Source organism: Peromyscus leucopus, chromosome 6, assembly GCF_004664715.2.
Source record: "Peromyscus leucopus breed LL Stock chromosome 6, UCI_PerLeu_2.1, whole genome shotgun sequence".
NCBI lineage: Eukaryota > Metazoa > Chordata > Mammalia > Rodentia > Cricetidae > Peromyscus > Peromyscus leucopus.
Genome location: NC_051068.1, coordinates 125,896,080 through 125,921,298, shown reverse-complemented (window position 1 = coordinate 125,921,298; position 25,219 = coordinate 125,896,080). Strand labels below are relative to the sequence as shown.

At 44.4% G+C, this 25,219-nt stretch overlaps 1 protein-coding gene across 2 annotated transcripts in view; it reads right to left on the bottom strand.

Moving 5' to 3' along the window:
• Erich3 (glutamate rich 3) overlaps positions 1-12,810 on the bottom strand; it is a 117,183-nt gene extending 104,373 nt beyond the window's left edge. Inside the window, exon 1 of one of the 2 annotated variants that reach the window (XM_037207246.1) lies at positions 11,947-12,810. In XM_037207246.1, the coding sequence (XP_037063141.1) occupies positions 11,947-11,969 (23 nt within the window). In that variant the 5' untranslated portion in view covers positions 11,970-12,810. The remainder of the gene's footprint in view (positions 1-11,946) is intronic. The other variant, XM_028882937.2, reaches the window with a different exon arrangement.
• Positions 12,811-25,219: the final 12,409 nt, after the last annotated feature.

The window sequence follows — 25,219 nt, the reverse complement described above, 5'->3', positions numbered from 1 at the left end:
TGGAGTGCCTGGTGCTGTGTGCTGTCTTGAGGTTTCACATCTGTGTGAGCATAGCACCTGCTCTTCAGAGAATGATAATCCAGCCAAAGGAATGATGCCGCATGATCAGGTAAACTACAGTCACAACATCAAGTGCTCACTGTGTCTGCGTCTCTTGTGATCGTTGGTATCTCAGAGTCCTCAGGAAGTGAAATCTGAACTAGGTCCTAGGTGGCAGATAAAGGGTTAAAGGAAGAAACAGGATTTGGATGAAGGACAAGAGGGGTAGAGAAACTGGGCACATATTAGGAGCATCACACTCTAGGTACCAGAGATAATGACACTGAGTTACCAGCACTACACAGTACAATCAGTGTAATAAAAGCAGACAAATTTTGAAGTAAGAATGAACTGTCAATCAAGGAAGTTAAAATTTTAGGTCAAATATTCCTTACTCTGCTGCCTTGGTTTGGAAATCTGAACATTCTTTATTTGCACTTCACATTAGAAAATAGATTTATTTATTTATTTAGAAATAAAGAGCCTGCTTGAAGTTTTTAAATCGTCATCTTTTGGTTATAAGAAGCCCAGACGCAGGGCTGGAGAGATGGCTCAGGAGTTGAGAGCACTGGCTGCTCTGCCAGAAGACCTGCATTCAATTCCCAGCACCCACATGCCAGCTCACAACCATGTCTAACCCCAGTCCTGGGGTATCTGACATCTTCTGTTCTCTGCAGGAACTGAACACACACGGTCCATAGCAGACATGCAGGCAAAACACACACACAAACAAAGTGCAGTCAGTTGTTTTTAAAGAGAATCAGCCCAGATGCTTGAATGCGCGCGCGCGCGCGCACACACACACACACACACACACACACACACACACACACACACACACGAAAAGAAAGAAAGAAGAGGGTGTAGTCCAGTTGCTGAAGATGATGCATGGACAGTGAACTCCTCCCGCCCATTCCCTGTCACTTAGGATGTGCCTCCGCCTGTTTTGAGCAGCATATTCAGTTTATTTTTGGTTGACATACTTTAAGAATTAGAGTCTAAAGATCCAAGCAATATATACTTCCCACAAAAAAACAAGAGAACAACACTGTAGCTGCCATTCATCAAATTCCAATTATGTGCCAATACGTCTTCAGGAGAGGCATTTATCAGGCCCCTGTCTGGAAAGAAGAGTAAATGGGGTTCAGAAAAGTGAGCTTTCCCAAGTTCACAAAAGGCATAATAGGAAATCAAGCTGACATCTTTCTGATTAAAAAAAAATCTTCTAATCCTACAGAACCTCTCTCTCTCTCTCTCTCTCTCTCTCTCTCTCTCTCTCTCTCCCTCTCTCTCTCTCTTTGTGTGTGTGTGTGTGTGTGTGTGTGTGTGTGTGTGTGTGTGTGTGTACAGGTATATAACAATGGCTAATTTTTAGTGTCAGCTTGACTAGATTATGAAACAAGACTAGGAGACTAGTAAATTCTACTTCTGGTTGTGTTTGTAATGACATTTCCAGAGACAATCAGATCCCAAGAGCTCTGAGCAAGTACATGGATCAATCCCCTAGGGATCTGTCCTATGATGACTTTCTAGAGAAACAGTGAAATTAAGAGGTGAGTCCTACAGGAAGTAGGCCATAAAGTACATGTGTCTTTTGGGGCTATATCTTGTCCTGGCTCCCTTCTATATACCCACCTTTTCACATTTCTTATTGAAATCTTTCCTTCCATAAGATGTTCTTTCAAGTATTTTGGACACAGTGACACAAAAAAAATCACACACACACACACAGAGAGAGAGAGAGAGAGAGAGAGAGAGAGAGAGAGAGAGAGGAGAGAGAGAGAGAGAGAGAGAGATGTCCATCTTAGACTACCAGGAGCTTTAATTTAAAAAAAAGGAAACAAAAAGAAAAAGAAAACTTTCAGATAGTTGGAACCGTTATTCTGCCTTCTAGAAAGGATCTGGCTGCCTGTCAGAGTTTCCCATCCATTTTCCAGTCTCTTGAGAGTTCTGAAAGCCCTGCCTGAGCCGTCTTTCCAGGCACAGGGCTCTGGAATTCAGCTGCTGCTTCATGCTCTCGAATCGAGCCCAGAAACTTTGGAGCTCTCATTTACTTTCTGCCCCAAACTTGAAATCTCAGTACCCTCTTCTCATACCAGCATCACTCTCTCCCTGTCTTTGTTCTAGAAGATTCCAGCCTGAGTCAAAAACTGAGGACCCCAACTTGACTTGCAGGAAAGAAGAATTCATAGAGAAGACTTTTATAAAGACAACATCTCAGACTTGTGGTGGAGTTGGCATTTTCTGCAGTTAACAGAAATTCCAAACTAGATTTCAAGAGAAGGAAAACAACCGATTTTTACACTTACAACATGATCAGAAATCATAATTTAATTTCTGACTTAAAGTTTTAAACAAATATCAGTGAAGAAAGGAAAGCCCTAATGTGTACTTTTCCACTTAAGCTTACAAATATGAGGAAGAGACAATGGCTACAAACTTAAGATAGCATGAAGTCTTGACTTCTCAGCACAGGGCAGCTTGTGCAACATGGGCTTACAACACGTGTGCTCCTGAGAACAGGACACTTAAGTCAACAAGTAATGTTGCTATCCTCACACTTCCCAGTCACAATGGTCTGCTGTGTTGATAGCTATAATTACGACACCCTGACTTTAGAGACAGCTGTCCACTACTGTTAAAGGTTCTCAGACATATTATTTATGTCTCACCCATATCCAAAACTCTTCTTCAAGATGGGTTCTTAAAATTGTCTTAATGCTATGTCTGGATCAGGAAACAAATCTAAACATTCTGTAGAAACTTGTGTCTGCTTGTGCACTGAGGTTATACAAAGCACCAATTGTTAATATTTCCAATAAGCCAGGCACTATGCTAAATGTATAGCTATCTCAATTGTTCCCCAAATCAACCTGCAAAAAAGATATATCTCCCACAGGCAAGAGCCAGAGCAATTGCAAAGTTTGCTTAGAGTCACATGATTTCTGTGTGGCAAAGTTGATAATCCAGAACTCAGAACATCTAAGTCCAATCTCAGCCAGCCAGTAACAGCACCATAGTGAGCATGTCTAGGAAAAGCCAATCTCTGTCCTTTCTCTGCCTTCCCCACACACTCCTCCTTACTCTGCCTTGTGTCTGGGCTGTCTATTGATGCAGCTATGGCCAGTGAGATATACCAAAAAGAATGCTGGAAGGAGCCCATGACCATCATTTTCCTTCCTACTTGTGGTGGTTTTATAAAAATACAATGCCTGGATCTAATTTTTAATTCCTGCTACCATATAAAAAATAATAAGAAAACTGCAGAGATAAAGACTTATAAAAACTCCAAGTCTTGCTAGTAATAAAAAATTTAATCATGCATGTATACTGCTGATAAAATGAGTCACAGATATTGTCCTGGCCTGGGCCTCTACTTGCTCTATTCTTTCTTATTTGCAGCCACAGACATTCCTAACATAGGATCACTATGCTGCCTGAGGACAGAAGGGGCAGGGAGGGTCACTGGCTTGACAATCATGTTCAAAACTTGTCTAGACCTTTTTAGGATCTCAGATGAATTTTTGTAAACTGTTTCTAGACCATGGCAATTCCTGAACGTGGCATTACCTCATAGAAAACACTCTGGGGACCATAACTGAATGAACGAATGACTGTATTCTTAGAACCAAAACAAATGCTCGCTTCTGCAATGGTTGATCTTGACTGCTAACTTGAAGGGACTTAGAATCACCTTGGAAACAAACCTCAGGATGTGTCTGAGGGAGTTTGAGATTCAGTTAGTTAAGGGTGAGAAGTTCTACTTTAAAGCATGGGCAGCACCAGGGTTTGGGTGCTGGATTCCGTAGAAGGGGAAGCCATCTGAACACCAGCATGCACAGATCTCTGCTTCCTATTCCTGCAGCCAGGACTTCTCTCTCATGATGGACTGTAGCATTAAACTGTGAGTCGGAATACATTCTCCCCCGACCCTTAGGTTACTTTTGTCCCAGCAATGCAGAAAGCAACCAACAACAGCTTTCAGCAACCGCTGGGCTAAGTTTAAAACACGGTACCAGCGACAGAGTCAAACCAGAGACGTGGAGAGATGTGGACTCTGACCACAGGCCTTGCAGTTTACACCGCAGATGGAAAGGCTTCTCAGATGCTATGTTGGTGTAATTTTAGCAATTGAGAAACAAGTTTTCGAATAGTGTAGTTTTGTCAAAACAGGGGTAAATCATAGGGACAAGGAGTAGAAATAATATAACAATGCTGCCTGCGATCACTTACGATTTCAGAGAAGCTTGGCACTTCCTGGTACTTGTCATCTCAGAGAATAAAAACTTCAAAATACTGATAAGTGGAGGGAGGAAAATTAAAAACCACTTGTATCCCTCATACCCAGCAATTTGAAGTTCTTTCTAATTCTACTCTTCTAATTTACCATAGATTATTTTTATTGGATCCTAAACAATAGAGATAATATTCCTGTAAATATCTCCAAGCAAGTGATGTGCAGAAGAAACTGCTCGATACAAAAGCCACATAATAGCCACAAATATGAAATATTATAGCCTATCGCATAGAGAATGCCAAATTAACAGCAACTGTAAAACACCATGATTTGATTCCATTTGAAGCCCATAGTGTGTAATGCTGTTTGATAACTACTCTGTTCAATTTATTTTGCCTGTTTAGTTCCCTGCTGCTCCTTCCTTTGCTTCAGTGTTTTGCCCTAAGTATTTTCATTAATTTATAAATGTTTATAGCTGTGGCAGAAAAATAATAACAGTCACAGAAAAATGGATCACCAGTTTAAAATGGTCAATTTTATATTCCAATCAGTGCCAGGCACTGAGGGGTGGGAGTAACGTGAGTCCTAAACTGACTTACCACATCCCAGCAGAGGTTACTGGTCTGTTGTCCTAAAACCTCTTCTCACTGGGATTTTCCTCATGTGTTGACTAGGTTTGGATCCTATCTCCCGTTTGAACTTTTGGTTTCTAATATCTGTACATCATGTAATAGACTTACAAAACACACACACACACACACACACACACACACACACACATTTATGGATTGAGTCCTAATCTCCAATGTGAAGATTAGGAAACAGGGATATACGGAAGAGTTTTAGAAGAGAGTTAAGCCCTCACAAATGAGAATAGAACCAAACAAATAAAATAAAAATTAACAAAGGAAAGGAAAAGAGTTGCCCGAAGAGTCCTGATAAGCAGACAGCATAAGGTCACAGACAGGGACAACCATCTGTGAATAAAGAAGCACATCCTCTTCACTTGGCCTACCATCCCGAACTTCCTACTCACAGAACTGTGTGAGACACATGTGAGTTATTCTAAGCCACTCAGTCTGTGGGATTGTTTTTTTTTATAATTTAGATGCACTAAGACACCCATTACTACCACACTGCCATCAATCAATCAATCATTTGTTTTCTGTGACTCTGCATTTCTTATAAAGACTTATTTCAGCTTTGCAGGACCAGGCAATAAAAGCTATCAGCTGCTACAAACAGGCTGGTTACCTCTAAGACTGCCATAAAATCATATCACAGCACAGGCAGGTGGTTTATACAACAGACATTTATCTTCTAATAGTTCTGGAAGCTAAAAGCTACAATGTTGGGCAGCTGTCTACAGAGTTGGTTGCTCCCAAAGGCTGTGCAGGAAAAATCAGTGCCAGCTTCTCTGTTGGTTAATAGATGAACACCTTATTGTAGTGTTCTAGCCCCTCTCCATGCATGCATGTCTGTGTCTTAGGTCGGATTAGGGCCCACTGCATTGATATCACTTAGCCTTATTACTTATTTAAAGATCTGTCTCCAGATACAGTCACACTGTGAGATGTGGAGGACTCAGGCCACAACAGTGGAATAACCAGAACATGACCAGTTTGTGTAGGCGACATGGACTTAATGCACAGAAATTAATATGTCTTTCTTGAGTGCCTAGAAAGCTTGATTCTGGATTCTCTATGCTTGCAAACAGAATGTGACCATTAATGACCCCCTAGGAAGAGCACAGAAACCCTCTGGACTCTACCATATCCATGCTCAAAGAGAAGATGAGAGGGAAGCCATGCAACTTTGAGCAGATGAAATTCCACATCATAATAACCTCCTACAGACCACGAGTTAGAAAGAGATAGAGGGAAGAGCAAGGATCAGAGAGGACTCATAAGAGAATGGAAAGTGTGTGTGTGTGTGTGTGTGTGTGTGTGTGTGTGTGTGTGCGCGTGCGCGTGCGGTGTGCTTTCCAGTGTTGTTCACTGTTAATATTTATTCCTTGTGGCTCAGCATACAAACAATAATTCAACAACAATTTTCCAGAAACCCAAAATCCTAATACCAACAGAATCATAGTAAAGCACAATCATTCATACTATGCTGTTCACCTTGTCACAATCCTCCTCTTTTCTGCAGAACACACATTAGTGCAGAAAGGCAAGCTCTCAGCTGAGTTACTTTGGTCCAAGTATATTTTTTGATCCAACAATGTGCACTGATGATAGTCCTAGTCCTAGGGAAGGCTGTGTCTTCTTTCTAGACTCAAAAAAAGAAGAGAGTGAAAGAACCAATAGCTTGTGGGAAGCTGGAACACTCAGATTCACTGTTTGGGTGAAGATAGAGATTCTTGACAATTGTTTAACCTGTAAAATACAACATGGGGGTTCTACACAGAGTGCACTAGTCAGTAGCTCTGCATGTGCACAGCTTGGGCAATAAAAAAGATTAAGTCAAGGGAAGGAAGAAAACAAAAAAGAAAATGTATTGACTGACTCAAGCCTGAGGATACTACACAATCTTCTTACTCAATGCAGTTAGGAAAATTAGTCACTTATGCAAAAAAAAGAAATAAGGAGTGAATATTCAAATATATTTGCTTTAAATAATGTATTTGAATAGAAAGTACAAATACATGTCTGCTCACCATACCTCTTTGCTAGTTAAGAGTTTTACTCAAATTAATCAACTATTCTGTCATTTTTAGAAAATTGTGCACACAGTCATACCATTTGGGGATTTATAATTTGAAGAAAAATGACAGAGACACTCACAGAAGAGTGTGAATGTTGGAGTGTACACTCTGCTTCTTTGTGCTGATTTTGGTGCCACTTAAATGTGAGTGTTTCAGCCGGGAGATGGTGGCGCACGCCTTTAATCCCAGCACTTGGGAGGCAGAGCCAGGCCGATCTCTATGAGTTCGAGCCAGCCTGGCTACAAGTGAGTTCCAGGAAAAGGCACAAGCTACACAGAGAAACCCTGTCTCGAAAAACAAAAAAAAAAATGTGAGTGTTTCACTTTAAACTTGGTATTTATGAGATCACCATATGATGACTATCTGTGTAGGGAAGGGAGGGAAGAGCCACAGTTCTCCCCCACTTACTACATAGTTGGTCTGCATTGAAATGAGCCATAGAAGGCTCAGCACTAACTAGAGAATTTGAGATTTTCGCTAGGAATAACATTGCTGGAAATTTGAAGGCTCAAAAGCCCATGTCCCCTCAGGCTTAGATTATTTGGTACTGTCTTAGGAGTTAAGAATTCAGTCAGAGAAGCTGTACTTTCCAACTTTGCTCTTTGTCCAAATAACCTGGAGAACACTGTCTTCTCCCTGCATTCCTGAGCAGAGGTTTGGGGAAGGGACAGGAGCAGAGGACCACTGGACCTTACAGTGACACTGTTCTCTAAACCAGCTTGCAAACTTGGATGCACACACTCACGGGGTACCACAGAAGGCTTTCCTGAAGATGCTTTGGAAGGCTAGCTCCAATAGAAACCTGCTCTACTCCTCAATTTCCCGCTGTGAGTCCTTAGAATGGACCTTCTGGAAAATGTCTTCCAGTCATACTCATTCCTTCCCTCATGTTTGCACCACTATAAATTATAAACACCTTCTACTCCCATGAAAGGAAGGTGCCTCTCGCCATCCAGGGTCCCGTAGGGAGCATCAAGCTTAGCAAAGCAGAGACGCAAAGTAGAAATTTGAGGGATATTCTAGATGTTGCTACAACAAACACCTTCCATATTGGGCAACAGGTCTGATTACAAACCCAATAGCTTCCAGCCCTTTGTGTCCAGAGCAGTTGAACTCATTGGGTAGTCATCTAAAGCTAACCAGGAACATTTCCGGTGACAGATGACTGCAATGTTAATAAGCGTCTCTGAAGGAGTTCTGAGAACTCCGCATTCCCAGGACAAATGCCTCTCCATTCCCATCTGTTTAGATGAATGGGTTTGCTCAGCCAAAGGAAGAGTGTGGTATCTATATTAAAAAGAATAAGACCTGTGACGTGAGAGGAGAAGCCAGGACATGGGAGTCTGGTAAAAACCACCTGGAACTAACCTGCTTCTCAAAGCTAGCAGTCGGCAAGATTAATAGAAACTGCCAAATTTGAATTCAAATATTTAAAAATATCAAGTCTGAAATTCTGTGTTAGAGATGATTTGGGGGATAGACATGAGCAACAAACTATAATTTCCTATAGAGGACTACATTGTTAAGAATGGAGGGAAGACACCAAAGGCTACGCAAATATGACCTACTGTGAACACCACAGTGGATGGCACTGCCGCCTGGAAGATATATGCCATCTAAAGATGCACAACTGGTGTGTTTGGGTTCTGAGTTATCACATAGAACAGCCCTGCAAAGCATGCATTTTCTGCATTTTTCTTGTCGTGGAGTATAAACTCCCTTCCCTCTTTGCTCCAAGATGTATCTTCCATGACTCTTCTAAGTGAAGTGGCTCTCTCCAATAGGGAGCCACATTCATGTGGATGAGCATGAAGTGATGAGCATGAAGGCAGAGCTATATTGTTTTAAATCCCACGATGGAGGGATTTAAGATTCCTGTTCCACCTTGAGGCATGGTGCCCAGCCCACAAACACACACAAAGAGCAAAGTGGGGGGAATCTAGTAAAGTGCAGGGACTGTGAAATGAAACTGTTGGGTCTAAAACACTTTCATTAGAGACCGTGGTGTTGTCTACAGTGGTTCATAGTTGGTATCCACCAAATGGAGAGGCAGTTGAGACTTGAAGTCTCTGTTATCTTTGAAAGACTTTTTAGGACCATTTTTATTTACTCCCATTCTCCATCTGAACAAAGCCAGTGTTGGGCCTGTGTGGTTTTTATATCCAGTGTTTCATGGTATAATTAAGTAGGCAAGCAACTCAGAGCAAAGAAGAGCCAAGAGAAAGCATCAGACACTGCTAACTGACTGGAGAAATTTCAGACTTACAATATCTGTTTTATTGTAGAACTTAACTTTATTACCATTTTATCTTCAAAATATAATAAGTACAAAGTGCCTCAGTAATGATGGAGAAGGCTTCTCAGCTTTGATGAAAACTTTTATTTGCTACTCAAACTTTTATTATTTCCAAATGGTAACATAGGCAAGAGAAATAATTATTCTCTTTATTTGAGGGGGAGACTTTAGTAATTTGAAATGCTTTTGTTATTGGGTGAATTTTAAGGCATGTAGACTAAATACGTTTCTGTTCATGGTTTCCACTTATTTGCTTATTTCTTTCTTTATTTTATTTATTACCTTGTCTTGAAACAGGGTCTCAGGGCCTCACTGTGCAGCTATGGCTGGCCTGGAGCTCACAATGTAGACCAGGCTGGCCTGGAGCTCACAATGTAGACCAGGCTGGCCTGGAGCTCACAATGTAGACCAGGCTGGCCTGGAGCTCACAATGTGGACCACCAGCTCACAATGTGACCAGGCTGGCCTGGAGCTCACAATGTGGACCAGGCTGGCCTGGAGCTCACAATGTGGACCAGGCTGGCCTGGAGCTCACAATGTGGACCAGGCTGGTCTTGAAATCACAGAGATCTGCCTACCTTTGTTTCCAAGTACTGGGATTTAAAAGTGTATGCCCTGCACCCAGCATCCATTTAATTTTATGAACTAAACAAGACATATTTATACATGCACTATGCACTACTACAAAATTATTGTCATCATATATCAAAATACTTGATCACTCTGGCTGTGATCCATCAGATGTTGATCTGATTTGGATGGAATTCCTATACATTAGTGATCACGCACATTAGATTGTTGAATGGGACGATGAAGGATGCAAGCTCACTGGAGATGCTGGCCTCGTGTTTCAGCCCTGACCCTTCCACCCTGTACCACCCTTAGAAATTTCTCAGTCCTAAGCTGCCTTGTCTGTGGAAATGGAGATCATGAGATATTTCATTACCTCAGAAAGGACTGTGGCTCCTGTAAGTCCTGAATATCTGCCCTACCATGGCTTTCTTTTGTGACTGCATGGCCCATCAGCCAGTATCATTCATCCAACCAGGAACTGTTGAGCTTCACCTAACCCTGAACAGTGGTAGTAGATACAGAGAGACAAAGCATAGAAAGCACGGAGCTAATATTTCAAGAACCTTTGCATTTTAGTGCAGGATGTGCTGTATCCCTAGGGCGTGTGTGTGTGTGTGTGTGTGTGTGTGTGTGTGTGTGTGTGTTGCATCCCCACGTAATCCTTGCACACACTTTCCTTAGGTCTCCTTTCTCCATGCGCTCAGAACCACTCGAGCTTCAGAAAATTTTGACTTCGGTATTTGAAATCTTAATCTTGGCAGAATTTAATAAGCAGCTACAGGTTTGCCTATATTTTCACATAAATGGGTAAATGGACTAATCAGATCCTAACCTAGCCAAGAACTTGACAAACATAGAAAGAGACTATGACTGACACATTCATTTTTTCTGAATTGGGACAAAGTGCCAACTGCATCTGCAGAAAACATATTATTCCTGTCCCATGGGACCGTGGCCAACAACACTTGCTCAGGAACTCAGCAGCAAAACATTAAAGCTTTGAAATTCAATTTAGCACAGAGCCCTTACTCTCCAGAATGTTCTGGAACTAACTTCCAACAGAACACCTTACAGGGCTTTGGATTGTTCAAACATTACTGACTCTTGTCCTTTCATCCAGAGAACTCATTAAAAAGTGAAATCTTCAAGTGTGATTATAGAGCCAAGAGCAACAATGACTATGTTCTCTCAGACGCCACCATCTCCAAGTGATCCTAAATAGGGTGTCTTCTGCCAGTCCACTGCTCTTCAACATGTGTGATAAATGCAACTGAAAAGCATCAAATTAGTTGCAAAACCAAAGAGGGGAAGGGAATGATCCACTTAGTAGAAATGTGATAATAAAAATTGATGTAGTATGTATTGCACACTTAATTCAGAAGGCAATTGGATACTCTCCCTTTCACAAAGAATGGAGACCTTGTTTGTGTAAAAACCAACAAAGACTGTTCACTGTCTGTGATGTATTGAATGTTGCTAATAGGCCCTCTGAAGAGTTGCTCTATCCACAGGAGACCATGTGTGGGCACCTGGGTGCCTCACGCCCTGACCTTTTTCTTTCCCGTATCACACCACTTTCCTGGGCCCAGGTGATTCTAAAGGACCCTCATAGTGCTTCTGTGACTGGGAAGATATATTTCTGACATAAGGTGCTCTCCCTCCTACAGGGAAACCCTCATAAAAACAACCTCTCCTTCGTTTTGCAAGCCACAGACATGCCACGGGGAAAATTGATTTCTGCCTCAAGTCTCCCCACAAATACGTATTTTGGTAACGTCTACTTCAGCATTTAAACACTTGTGTTCCACACTGAGGGATCTTCATCCCAGCTAACGCCCACCCCTGCTTATTGTGTGCGGTTTTCACATCCATTTTCCCCGTCTTTCCAGGCTGAGAATGGGCAGGGGGCAGGGAGAAGATGGGACGCCTGGGATTTCTGCCATCCTCTTGAAACCTAGAATCTGTGTTTCTCCCCTCTCCCAGCCCACCCTCCCTCTCTCTGTCGCCCTGAGCTCCGCAGCAGGAGGGAGGAGGAGGGCCGCTGGCTGAAGCCGCCACCTGCCTCAGCGAGGCAGGGCTCTAGTTGTCACTTACCCAGCGGGGTGCGAATGGCTCATTTTTGCTGAATCCCTTTTGGACCCCGCTGCAGGTGCAGACAGACGCAGCTAACGGTGGCTTTGCGCTGCCGCGGTGGGACTCAGAGCACCTGGGCTGGGCTCCTCCCTTCCTTGCCCGGTTCCCGCAGCCTCCCAGTTGCTGCTTGGTAGCGTCCACAGGCTCCCGGTTGCTAAGGGAGGAGAAAAGGCGAGCACCCAGGGCCCGGAGAAGCAGCGGGGACTGCCGGAACCAAACCTGGACAAGCTGGAAAAGAAGCCAGCTCCCACCCTGCTCGCTGGGCCGTGATATAGAAGGCTATGGGAGGAGATCCGGCCGTCCCCAGCTTGGTTGCTCTGGAATTACTGTTCCCCAGGCACCTGAACCCTGAAAAAACACACACACACACACACACACACACACACACACACACACACACGTCCCTTTCTGGCCCAGCTTCTTCCTGCTAGGCCCCTGACTGGGTGGTTTCTGCAGGCAGGAAAGCAGGGAAAAGCCACAATCAGGTGCCTTGGTTTCTGCTCCTATAAACAGACCCAGAATGCAACATGACAGATCCAGTTTCCCTCTTGATCAGTCACAGCTTTTGTTTCTACAGCTGCAAGGCATTGCTATCAGCTCCCTCCTCCGTGGCAGGCCCATCTTCGCATCCCATGTCCCCATGCCAACAAGCTGATCAGAGATGTTCAGATGTCAGATGTCGGAAGGGAGTTGCCGTAGTGAGTGGGGCCGTTGTGGATTGAAACCCAGGGGAAGAAGACGAGTTGAAGAGGAGAGCCTTGGTAGGGACTCCACTCAGTTCTGGATTGAGACGACCTATTGCTGGTCTCCTTGCTTTGTCCGCTATCTGCTGAGTGACTGGCTTGCTGAAGGGCTTCTGTGATGGTAGGACACAGCAAGGGTGATTGAGCTACCACCGGTCTCTCTATTCCAGCTCTCAGGTGAGACCATCTCCATTAGCACGCTGCTGCTTTTTCTCATGTTACAAAGGTCCACTGAGCACTGGGCAGCTTCTGTTTATCCTTTGGTAATCAGTTTGAACACTCCTTCTTTAACACCCTCAAGTTGGCTGGTCAGCTCTGTATTGATGACTTTCCTTGTGACTGTGACAAAGCATTCAGAAACAACTGAGGGAGCCAGGTTGATTTCTCACTCGTGGTCTCCAGGGGTCAATCTGTCACTGTGAGCAGGTTGGTCTGTGCCTCTGATAACATGCTGCTAGACTTCTCACTTGTAGGCAAATCAGGAAGCAGAGAATGGAGTTTCAGCAGACCCTTTCAAAGGCAAATGCAGTGAACCACCCTCTGCCCACCCAGCCTGACTCCCTAGAGGCTCCACAGCCTCCAGAACCAGCACCACCAGCTGAGAACCAGGTGTTCACACAGGTGACCCTGTTGGAGACCCTTCACGTTCAAACCCCACCAAGCCCAGCTGTTGGCTGATTCTCTCCCTCTCCCCAGCCCCCGCCACACCAACATACAAGCATTGCTGAACACACCTGACCACCTTCCCTATACAACCTGGCTGGGGGTCAGATCCTCTGTTTTGCACATTTATTTTATTTTTCTGTGTTTTCCGAAGCAACAAAGCAATTCAACAAAAATTTGGAGCAAAAATAAAGGAAAAGAAATATCTAAGTTGCAGGGTTTTTAACTGAGTATGTTGTAGATACTTCTGCCGAAGCAGACACACAATGAAATTGATCATTATTCCCAAAGTCTACATTGGCCTCTAAGTGGAGAAACCAAAATTCAAACTGAGATCTAGCTGATGCAAAAAAAAAAAAAAAAAAAAAAAAAAAACCACTGTAATTTTAATCATTATAATGTGATTTCTTTCTCCCCGTAGCTCCTGTAAATTGTTGCAGAATTTAAATTATACACAATCTCAGAGTTATCAGACCTTAGGTATCCAAGACATTCCACGGGTAAAATTAGGTAGACAGATAGATGATCTGTAAATAATATATAGATGTAGAAAGATCAATGATTAATAGATTATACGTAGATGTACTGTCAACTTGAGTTGACATAGCTGGTTGACAAGCTTTGTGTCAACTAGATTCATTAGAGAGGAAGGAGCCTCAATTGAGAAAATGCCTCCATAATACCCTGCTGCAAGGCATTTTCTTAATTAGTGACCATTTGGGGAGAGCCAAGCCCATTGTGGATGGGACGATCCCTGGGCTGGTAGTTTGGATTCTATAAAGAAATCAGGCTGAGCAAGCTATGAGGAGCAAGCCAGTAAGCAGCCCTGCTCCATGGCCTCTGCATCAGCTCCTGCTTCCGAGTTCTTGAGCTTACTGCTTTTGATAATGAACTGTTTTATGGAACTGTGAACAAAATAAACCTTTCCTTCTCCAAGATGCTTTTGGTCATGGTGTTTCCCTAATTAAGATAATAGATGACAAGATGGCAGGTAAGTAGATAGGTAGATAGATAGATAGATAGATAGATAGATAGATAGATAGATAGAGACAGTAAAGGCAAACAGACTCATCTAGATCCAGCTTAGAGCATCAGCCTGAAAGACCCAAGGCTGCTTTGAGAACCAGATTGTTAGAACTAGAGACAGGCAAAAGTCCATTCCTTTCCCTGTGTCTTCCCACTACACTGGACTGCCATGTTTTTATGAGGTTACCAATAGTGTTCATCATCATTAGATTCTAGATTTCACTAGATAAAAATGGGGGAGGGGATTCCACTAGATAAAAGTGAGGCTGGAGATGAAGAAGTGGAGGGGTAGAAAAAGACCTTACTTTGCACCCCAGGTTCTGGCGAGTCTAGAGATGACACAGAGTGCAGTCCTCCACAGGTGCTGGTGCCAATCAGTGTCTTCCAGGGTGGATGATACTGTCTCAGTGACAGAATAAGAAAGGAAAATAAAACACATCGCCCAGATGCTTGAATTTCTGTAGAAAGGATCCTCTGGCAGGCTGCAGAGAGGCCTCCTTACCAGCATGAATTAGTTCATAAATGGGTTTGAGTTCTCCACCCTGTGAGCTGCACCATTTCACATTCCTGATGGAAACTGCAAGGAAGCCCCTAATTTTCACTTCAGAAAATGCTCACTGTGAAAAATGCATTGGGAATTTAGCCAGAAGGAATTTTTATGTTAATTTCTGTTGTGGAGAAAGGGTAAGGGAAAAAAGAAAAAAAAAAGTAAATTAAACCATTTCAAGACCAAATAGTCACCAGAGTCATTTTCATTTTCTTGCAGGAAAACAAGCCCCTAGATGTGCCCAATAACATCAGAAAATCATGCAGACATTTCTGCTTTGTGGAAGATTTGTGGACACACACTGAGGGAAGTGCAAAGGCAGAGACAGAGCACACCACAGTCGTGAGTGACCTCTCCATTTGGTGATGAATTCACCCATCTAGACTCTTAGTGGCCATCCTAGAAGAGGAGTGACAATCTGTGACTTTCTAGCTAACTCTAGCCCAAAGGCTAATTGATTTTTGTCCAGCCCTCAAATAAGAATGATTCTACATTTGTTAATGATTGGGGGCATCTTAATAATCATATAAGATACTTGAAATTTATATGAAATTTATAATGTCTGGGAAGTTCTCCTGGGGGAACCACACCCATTTTCACAAGCATCCCCTTGCAGCTCCCCGAGCAGGAGGGCAGAGTGGAGTCACTCCCACAGGAGCCCATGCTGCACAAAACCTGAAATACTTGCTGTTCATTTACACAGAATGTTTTTAAGACAGTTGCCTCTGGCCTATATCAACTTTACAATCAAAAGGATAACTTATTCAAGGGCCTTGAGAACAGGTACGCTTTTCCCTGTTTTGTTTTCTTTCCCAGCACCCATCACAGATCCCCTCCCTTAGTAAGCTCTGAAGAAGCAAATGAAGCATCTAGGAAGATGCTGAGGCCAGTGATGTGCTTGTTTTTCAGGCAGCAGACCTGAACTGGGCTCACAGAATCCATGTTAAAAATGCTGGGCACAGTGGTGCACATTTGCAACCCCAGCACTGAGAAGGAGGAGACAGGAAGATGCTGGAGCTCACTGGCCCGTTACTCTCACCTTAACTGGTGAGTGCCTGGTCAGTTAGATACTCTTTCTCAAAGAAGATGGATGGCATTGTTGGAGATGACACCCAAGTTGTCCCCTGGCTTCCATACTTATGAACATACACATGCATAAACACCTGCACAGATGCACCTGCACGCGCACGCGCACACACACACACACACACACACACACACACACACACCACACACACACACACACACACACACACCACGCACGCGCACACACACACACACCACAAATATAAAAAGACAAAGGCATGAAAGAATGAATGGATTGAAGAAGAATTAAAGAAATGTCTTTCTATGTGATTCTCTCTTGAATAACCAAGACTTTCATCAAGATACAACCCAGTGGTGGTTGGCAGAAGTTTCGAGGAGACTGCTACTGTCAACATAAGCCTAACAAGCCAGGGTCTTGAGAGACAATTATTTAATGGCTCCCAGGGCCACGTTCCTCGCAAGCCTGCAAAGCCACAGTGGGAGGTGGGCAGTGTCAACATTTCATCAGGACATACCCAGTTTTGCAGGCGGCTAGGTGTACAAGAGAGCTTCCTAATTCCTTACAGCCCCCTAAATTGTCTGAGTTGCTCAAAGCCATAAAATCAAGGACCAGAAGACAGAGGGCCAATGCATCAAGACTGAGCACCAAAACATGGAAGACAGGAGTGCACTGCCATGAAATTGTTTCATGATGGCTATGGTCTGAATGTCCCTTAAAATGGATCTGCTGACCCTCAGTCACCTATGTGACAGGATTAAGAGATGGGGTCATTAGGAGTTGATTAAGGTATGAGGCCCATCTCCTGGATGGGATGAGAATGATAAGGTCCTTATAAAAGGGCTTCACAGAGGAGCTTCACCCCCACGCCTTGCCCTTTCTGCCACATGAAGATGCTCCTCCAGAAGAAGCAACAACTGTGCTCTACCTTAGAAGCAGTCTGCCTTAAGACATTAAGACTGTGTGTGCATAAACCTTAGACTTCCCCAGTTCTAGAACAGTGATAAATAGCTTATTTGTTTATAGATTATCCAGGTTTTGTTTTTTTTTAATGGCAGCACCAGACTAAGACACCACATTCTGTGATGAGCGGGCTCCACTGAGCCAGAGAATAAATGTGGGTTATTAGATGTAACATAGCCTGGGAGGGCACATAAGTAGGTAGCGTAGCGTACTCCTAGGGACATCTCCAAGTTAGACTTCTGAGTAACATGGATAGGGAAAGTGTCTTTATAGCCTTCTGTTCCTGCTGTCCCTGCATCTGAATTGGATCAAATCTACAAACAAACCCAGCTAGAGATGGCGACAGTCGATGGACTTATGTAGTGACCATGGGAAATCAATGGCATTCACCAGCCCGAGACTTCAGCAATGAACGGAATTCCCTTCTGTCTTCGAACCTGAAGTCTGTTGGCTGAAGCTGGGCAGAAGGCTGAGGAGGTGGTAAAGCGTCTGCCACACAAGCACACGTACCCGAGTTCACTGGCCAGCATACACAAAACAGCTGGGCACAGCTGTCTGCATCTACAACTGTGGGGCATGACAAGGGCAGGGAAAACAGACAGAAGGAACAGCAGAACTTGCTGGCCATCCAGCGTAGCCCGTGGGTGAGCACCAGGCTCCGTGAGAGACCCTGTCTCAAAAGATAAAGTAAAAAGCAATCCAGGAAGACATGATGCCAATCGCTGGCCTCACACACATGTGCAAGCACACACTCATTTAGCCACACAAGTATATATGTGTGTATATATATATATATATATATATATATTATATATATATATATATCTATATATATATATATATTATATATATATCCACACACCCTTGTTGTGGGATAGTCTTTTTGTACACTGTGAAGATGTGTCTCTGCCAAGGCACCTTCTGACTGGTTTAATAAAGAGCTGAAGAGCCAATCACTAGGCAGGAGAGGGACTTCCAGGCAGAGATGGGAGCTCTAGGATGAATCTGAAGTGTGCAAGGTGTGTGTGCATGGTGGGGGCATTCACCAGCAAGTGATAGAATAGTGGACAACAATATGGACGAGAGCTAATGAGACACATGGCAGAATATAGATTAATATAAATGGGTTAAATTACGGTAATAGAGCTGGTTGGGAAACAGCCTAAGCTGAGGCCAGCTTTCACACGTAATAAGAAGTCTACCGGGAGCTGGCAGTGCAAAGGAAGACCAGCTGCACACCCTGTGCATGTAATGTGACTTCCCAGCTGCACTCTTTTCTCCACCCTTGGGTAATGGTCAGTCTCAGGTGTCAGCTGCACTAGATGGACTCCTAGACGACAGGCGAGGGACTCTTTCTGGACATGTCTGTGTTCCCAGAGGGAATGGCACAAGCATTGACTGAGACCACATTGTAGGCAGCACCTTCAAGTCGCCTTGGGGTTTAGATGGAAATGGGAAAGCACATGAAGAGGACTCACAACCTTGCTCTCCTGGATGGGACATCCCTCCACTTCTGACCTTGGTCACCAGAACCCCAGGTTCTTTGATTGTGAATGGTAGTAGTATGCCCCCTCTCCAGCAGCTATTAAGGCTCTGAGCTTAGACTGGGGGAGGTAAGTCAGCTTCTCTCATTCTGAGGCTCTGAGCTTGAATTAAGCCATGTTACCAAGCCAGCTGCTTCTTGAACCTGTCTGTACATGGCTGGTTGTAGGACTTCCCAAATTCCATGATGCTGCTAGTCAATTCCATTACTACACAAATGTCCTCCCTTTATAAATACTGCACTAGCCTCAGGGATTATGTTCTAACAACAGAATATGAATAAACATACACCAAGGACTTAGACTTCCTGGTTCTTTCTGAAGATCTTTCCCCTGGATTCTATACCAGCAGATGGAGATGCTGGCTGTAAGAACAGACAGGAGAAGCAGGAAAGGATACTGAGACTTTTTGTGGGTCTCTTAAACAAGCCCACTCCCCACCCCCATAGTCTTCTTTCACGCTGTGACCACATCCTTGGCCAGAAGTTAAAGAGACGAGGAACTTATCCTGACTGATAATTGAGGGTGCAGTCCGCCGTGGCAGGGCATGGCCGTGGGAATAGCTCTCAGCGACAGCTGCAGGAACACAAGGCTCACATCTAGGTGGATAGAGAAGCAGGGCCAGGGTGGAGAGCAAGGCTAATTATAAACCTCAGGAACTGCCCTCTCAGAAACCCACTGCTTTCAGGTAGGTTCTGTTTTTTAGCAGTTCGACAACCTTCAAAATTAGTACTATCATCCACTTCTGGAGAAGGACTCAAAGGTGAGGGAGAAACTAGGATGAGCCTCAAAGGGTATGCAGAGGTTTTTGAGGATGGGGACGTGGAGGTAAGAGTCGCAGAGGCTGCTGAGGATGGGGATGTGGAGGTAAGAGTCGCAGAGGTTGCTGAGGATGGGGCATGGAGGTAAGAGTCGAGTCTGCCCAGTGACCGTCTCTGGCCCTGTGCTGCCTTCTAGATACCAAACATGAATGGGTTCTTGTTTGGAGCAGACATCAGAGGCAAAGGAGAGACAAGAGATGATAAATCCATCAAGGAAGCCTGACTCACAGGGCTCAAGTGTCACACAGTGGCCATAGGCTCACTCCCCTCCGCCAGTTCATGCCGCCTGTATCACCAACATCAAAATTTGTTCCAAATGCCCATGTGCCTGCCTCATCTCCCACCCCAGAGTCAGTCTGGAAGGAGTGTGGCCCCTATTACCCTCTATGCTTCAACCAGAGGAAAGAAATGAAGACGGTGATAAGACCTGATTCGCAGTTAAGTGTTTCTTGGCATTGCACAGCGTGGCAGATGAGAGAGCCTCTTCGACTTAGAACAAGAGCCATGATACCCGGGGGAAGATTGGTGGGTTACCTGGAGGGACAGGAAAGACACTTTCACTGTATTTTTCAGAAGTAAATAAATACAAACGCAGCTTGGTCACTTTCACATTAATACCGTCACTCAAACTAGATTAAGATCGCGCTAAGTCTAAAACTGTAGTCTTTGAATAATACTGAATAATAACGATCTTGGCATTTATTACATCATTTCTTATGAAAAACTGACCCTAGAGGAGCTCAAGATGTTTTTCACAGACTTAAATATTCTCCAAAGAAGCGTGTTTTGCCTAGAAACTGCTTAGCCAGCACTACTACCCTGAGGGCATGAAGGGTAAGGAAAGTGTGGTTGCTGTTGGAGTAATCACAGAATCTCAGTTAATGATATTCTCTGGTGGCAAAAGGCAAATCAGGGGACATTATCAAACAGGCACCAAAGAAACTGGAAAGGGGAAACACAGTTCTGGACTGGGAGGCGAAGACGGCAGCAACCCTGTCACTGATTCCCTTGCATCACTGAGCTTCAGGTCACTAAAGCAAGCACTGAGGGACAGGCATGTAGACAGACAATGTTTGCAGCAGATTTGTTCTGGATCTGGGCATGGGCAGGTGGCCGGTGTGAGCCACACATCATTGTCTGGAGTATGTGGTGGGAAGGAGCTGCTCATTCCACAGCAAGGGACTGAAAGAAGAAGAGAAGAGAAAGGGAAGAGTCGGGTTCCACTGTCTCCTTTGAACTAAGGGCTGAGTCACCCCAAATCTTCCTACCAGACCCCGCATATTAAGGGTTCCATCAACTCCAAATACAGCCAAGCAATGTGGCTTTGAGAGATATCAAAAACGAAGGACAGCTCTGTTAGCTCTGAGTCAGCTGCAGGAAACCCAGGGCAGGGTGGTGATAATAAAATCAATCAACAGACAACTACCATCTGCTGAAGCTCTACCACTCACCCAAAAGCAAAAGTTGAGACTCCTTGAGTTGGACAAGTTTGTATACAACATTGCAGTTGATCCAAGATCAGACTGTGAGATTTGGGGCTTGGGATGCCGTTATTATTCCCTGCACCTGAGCGGGGCAGTTGCTGCAGAGCTGCAAGAAAGCTCTCAGCCATGAGCCAAAGAGTCAGACAGAGCTGCAGGCAAGAAAGGCTCTGGTGAGGCCAGTTCCCCAGCACTGGAAAGGAAGTGTGGGACTTGATGGCACTTGTCGCCTGCTGTGTTATACAGTCACAGCAATGGAGGCTCTTCTCTGAGCTGTGAGCCAAGGGGCAAAAGCCAAGTGGTCTGTGCTACTGTGTGTGCGATGTGAAGGAGTGTTGGCCGGCACAGAAAGGAAGCCCAGCGGGGACTGTGAAACTAGCCTGATATAAAAAGAATAGACAAATGACACAGAGGAGAAACCCAAAGGGTGGGGCGTGGATTCAACGTGGATAGTCACAGACCTTAGAAGCCCCGCTTCCCCTCCAGCTTGCTCAGCAGCATGACTTCTCACTTAGACTTGAGTAGTTACATATATGGGACATTGTAAGTCATGAAAATGTTTCTCAGTTGTAGCCAAGGGGTCTCACTACACAGAAGTGGCTTAAGCAGAGGTCAGAGTTTCTGCCTCCTCTGCTTGGTTTCTATGCAAACAAAAATCCCAGCAGTATTGCTGTGAAGGTGGCACTACATTGCATTGTAGGGCAGGCTCGCCTGTGTCCACCCCCCTGATGCAGTTAGTCCCAGCATGTGACTTCTATAACTAACGCAATCTGAGCGAAAACTCAATGTGGCACTTCTGGGAGGAGTCTTTAACAGTTCCTGGAACGCTGTCTCTCCTCTCTTCCCCCAGCACAAGCATGACTTGTAGCTCTCTCCTGGGGTGTCTTTGTAAGGAAGATAACAGGATAACACAAGTGATAAACATCCTTTGCTGTTCAAAGCCATCAGATTTGGTGTCAGTCATCAGAGAGAAGCTGGCCTGAGGTGATTCACAACTGTGTAGTAGCTACCTGATTCTGAGGGTCATCAAATTTTGCTAAATTTGTCTTTCTTGCAATAAAGACATTACTTGTTATTCTTGGGTAAAAATAGTCTTGTTTCCCTCAAAACATTTGACTTGTGATAGCATGAAAATATTAGACTAACACGTGCTTGTTTTCAAAGGTTGTTAAATACTATCATATTCCAAGTCTTAAATGTGAGTCAAAGGGAGCTGGAGGTACCTCTCCTCAACCTTTTGCAGCTTAGCCCTGACAAGCCAGAAGGAATCTAGAAGTTGCAGAAGCAGGCACAGATGGTGGTGTGATGTGGGAGCCAGAGCAGCATTATAGAGACCAACAGGAGAAGGACTCAGAGCCTCCTGTGTGGAGAGCCACCCCTCTCCAATCAACTGTTCAAAGGAAGAGCCGACGGCTGAAATAAAAAGGATCAAAACCATCTGTTATTTTGGAGAATGGAGCCTAGACACCTAGAATTTGGGGGACTACCTCAAAGGAGTCAGCAGGAGACTGTGGGTTAAAGAGATCCAGAGTTAGCAGGGGATTCCGTGACCATCCCTCCCTCTACCTCCCCTGCAGGAAATCCACTTTTTATTCTCAAGCTGACTAAACAGAAGGCCTTCAGTCACCAACAGAACAAGGGCAGTGGGTAAGAGTGTTTCAAAGAGACACTGTCCAGATTTCTGGGGGACAGTCATGGGCCTTGTCATCAAAGCTAATAAATTCTACTGCCATGGCGCTATGAGGCGTGGCAGGAGTGGCCCCTAAAAACAATGCTGGCGCACACTGTGGGCCAGGATCTATGCCCAATGCTTTAAATGTCAGGTCTCATCTTAAACTCAAATGCTATCATTTTCAGCTCTTTTACGGAGAATGATTCTGAGAAGCAGGGAACTGAAGCACGTTCCCTGAAGTCACACACTTGTAAGAAGAGACACCGCCTAACCAGGCCGTCAGCACCTGTGTTACGCTGCCCCCTGCAGGGTGCTTAGGGATGAGCAGGATACAAACAGCATGTCCCCAGAGAAGCAAGTAGTACGTCCCTAATACTTCTAACCACCAACACGTATCTCACTTAATTCTTGGTAACTCTGAGGATGTGTAGCTTCATGGTACACTTGAAATAAACGAGGCTCAGCAGGGTTAACGACGGACCAACTGAGAAGACCAAGTGAGATAGTGGCCAGGGCCTGGCAAATTCAGCCAGTAACGGCTGCCTATGAAGCAACTTGCTTTTAATTTAGCTTCAAAAAAACAATTTTCACATATAAGGTATCAAGCTATCTGGTTAGATATCATTTTGCTTGTTAACTGTCAGTTCCAGCTGTTTCAGGAACTGAATATGAAGTAATTCTGTGATGTGGCCACTGTCAGTGTGATCCTGACATGTATGCTCAGCTGTACAACTTTCTCCTTGTTCTTCAGAAGTCTGCTCACACCTGTTACATTTTCTCATTTGCAATAATAGACTCACTGGAAGGAGGCTGCAGGGGAATTCTATCCTCGTCTTCCATTTGCGTATTGGATGCTTCAAAAAGACACAGGGGGTCACAAGCCAGTAAAGGACTTGCTTGTTGGTTTTGTGTTGTAATTTCTGGAAGACCTCCGCTCTGAGAGGTGGATCTGATCTGGGAAGTGTTTCTTCTTCCTTACGCTTTTAAACCAGAAGTCAAAAGCCCAGAGCAGGAAGAACAGGCACACCAGAGGAGCCAGTCCTACAGCACTGCTTCCACGGTTGGCTGCTGCTCGGCTCAGCTAGCAAGCTTCTAGAAATGCCTCCTAAGACAAACACATCTTCTCTTTTTTTCCAAAGAAGCTGAAAAGCCAGATGGTCTGGGTGAAATTTTCTAATTTTTAGAACACTCTGCAGAGCAAACAAAAAATATCCCCAGTCAGAATTTTTTCCCACCCAGGCTCTAATTTGCAAAGTCATGTGACAAAACTCTACTGTGCAGACAGGGAAAGAGATGGATGAAACCCCATGCTTGTCCCATGTCCCAGAGGGAGACGAGCAGGTAAGAACTGGGTGATGGAAGATGAAGAAAAGGAGGGACAAATAAGCTCTGGACAAGGTGTGAGAAGGCTGGCTAGGGTGACTTCCCTACATACAAGTGAATGACCTGGGAGAAGCATTCCTCAGACAGCAGGAGCCTATGTAGGAAGGATGTTTTCTCGAGAGGGCTCATGGAGACTGTCAGGATCCAGAAGGGGGAAAGCCCTTCTTGGGGAGGAGCAGAGACCCACGAATTCCCGGAAAAAGTCACACTGCTATGTAATTGCAATGTATTTTCCTGACAAAGATGTAACCTTCAGTCCACTTTGACATCAGCCTTGTTTCCAGATGCAGCCTCTGACAGCTTGTATACAGGGATTTTAGTTTTAATACAAGTTTAATTGCACAACAAAACATTTGAAGCACCAAAAAGACGATGAGCACAAAATAATTCTGTCTCACTGAGTGGGGACCCCAGTTAAGTGCAATAGTGAGATGATAAAGATTTATATCTTTAAGGGAAAGAGTAGAATAATATCTAGACCTTGCCAACACAATTCTGCAAAGTACTGTGCCCCTAAAATGACAGAAGCCACAGAGCAAGTGTCTGGCTTTCTACAATGAGAAGAAACATGATGAACAACCCTTAGGCTTACACACCATTTTTTTTAACCTAGCCAATGCTCAATATACTTAGTTACTCACAGGAATCCATCAACAAAGAGACCCAGTCCCGTGACTCTGTGGCTGGCTGAGTCAGGACAGACAGCAACTAGCCTGAACTGCCTATGCACACAAATGCATGCCAAACAAGGTCACAATCAGGCCTTGTTCTGTGCAGACCCAGTCAGTTGAGGAAGAAAGCTGTGGGCACTTGAGAGAGGATGTATTGCTCCCTGCCAGTGCTGTTTGGGCTCATTGGGTTGCTGGTTTCCATACATGTCTTTGGGGCAGACTAGACTCAAGTGACTGTGTGCTAATGACTGTGAACTTGAGGATATGTATCAGGCTGTCAATCATTTCTCAAATTTAGGACCACTGCACAGGCTGACAATTAGCCTGACTAAAACTAAGGTGATGTTTTCAGTTGCTCCAGGCAACTCAGGCAAGCAACCAAAAATTACCATCAGTGGTCTGGAGTTAAAAGCCCCATCCGATTCCCCTGCCTTCTATAATGACAGATACTCGGCTTTTCTTTTTGCTGGTTCTTTGAGCAGCTACTCATAGTGGAGCTCATTATGCAACAAGGAGGAACAACCTGTATCAATAAAACCAACTTATTTGGGGGGCACTGACAGGATCTGTGGTGCTGAAGTATCTTATTACAGACAAAATGCCAACGTGCAAGCCAGGCCTGCCTGCCCTCCAGTGGGCCCTGTGCATGTGAGGCTTAGTTCATCATCATGGCCTCCT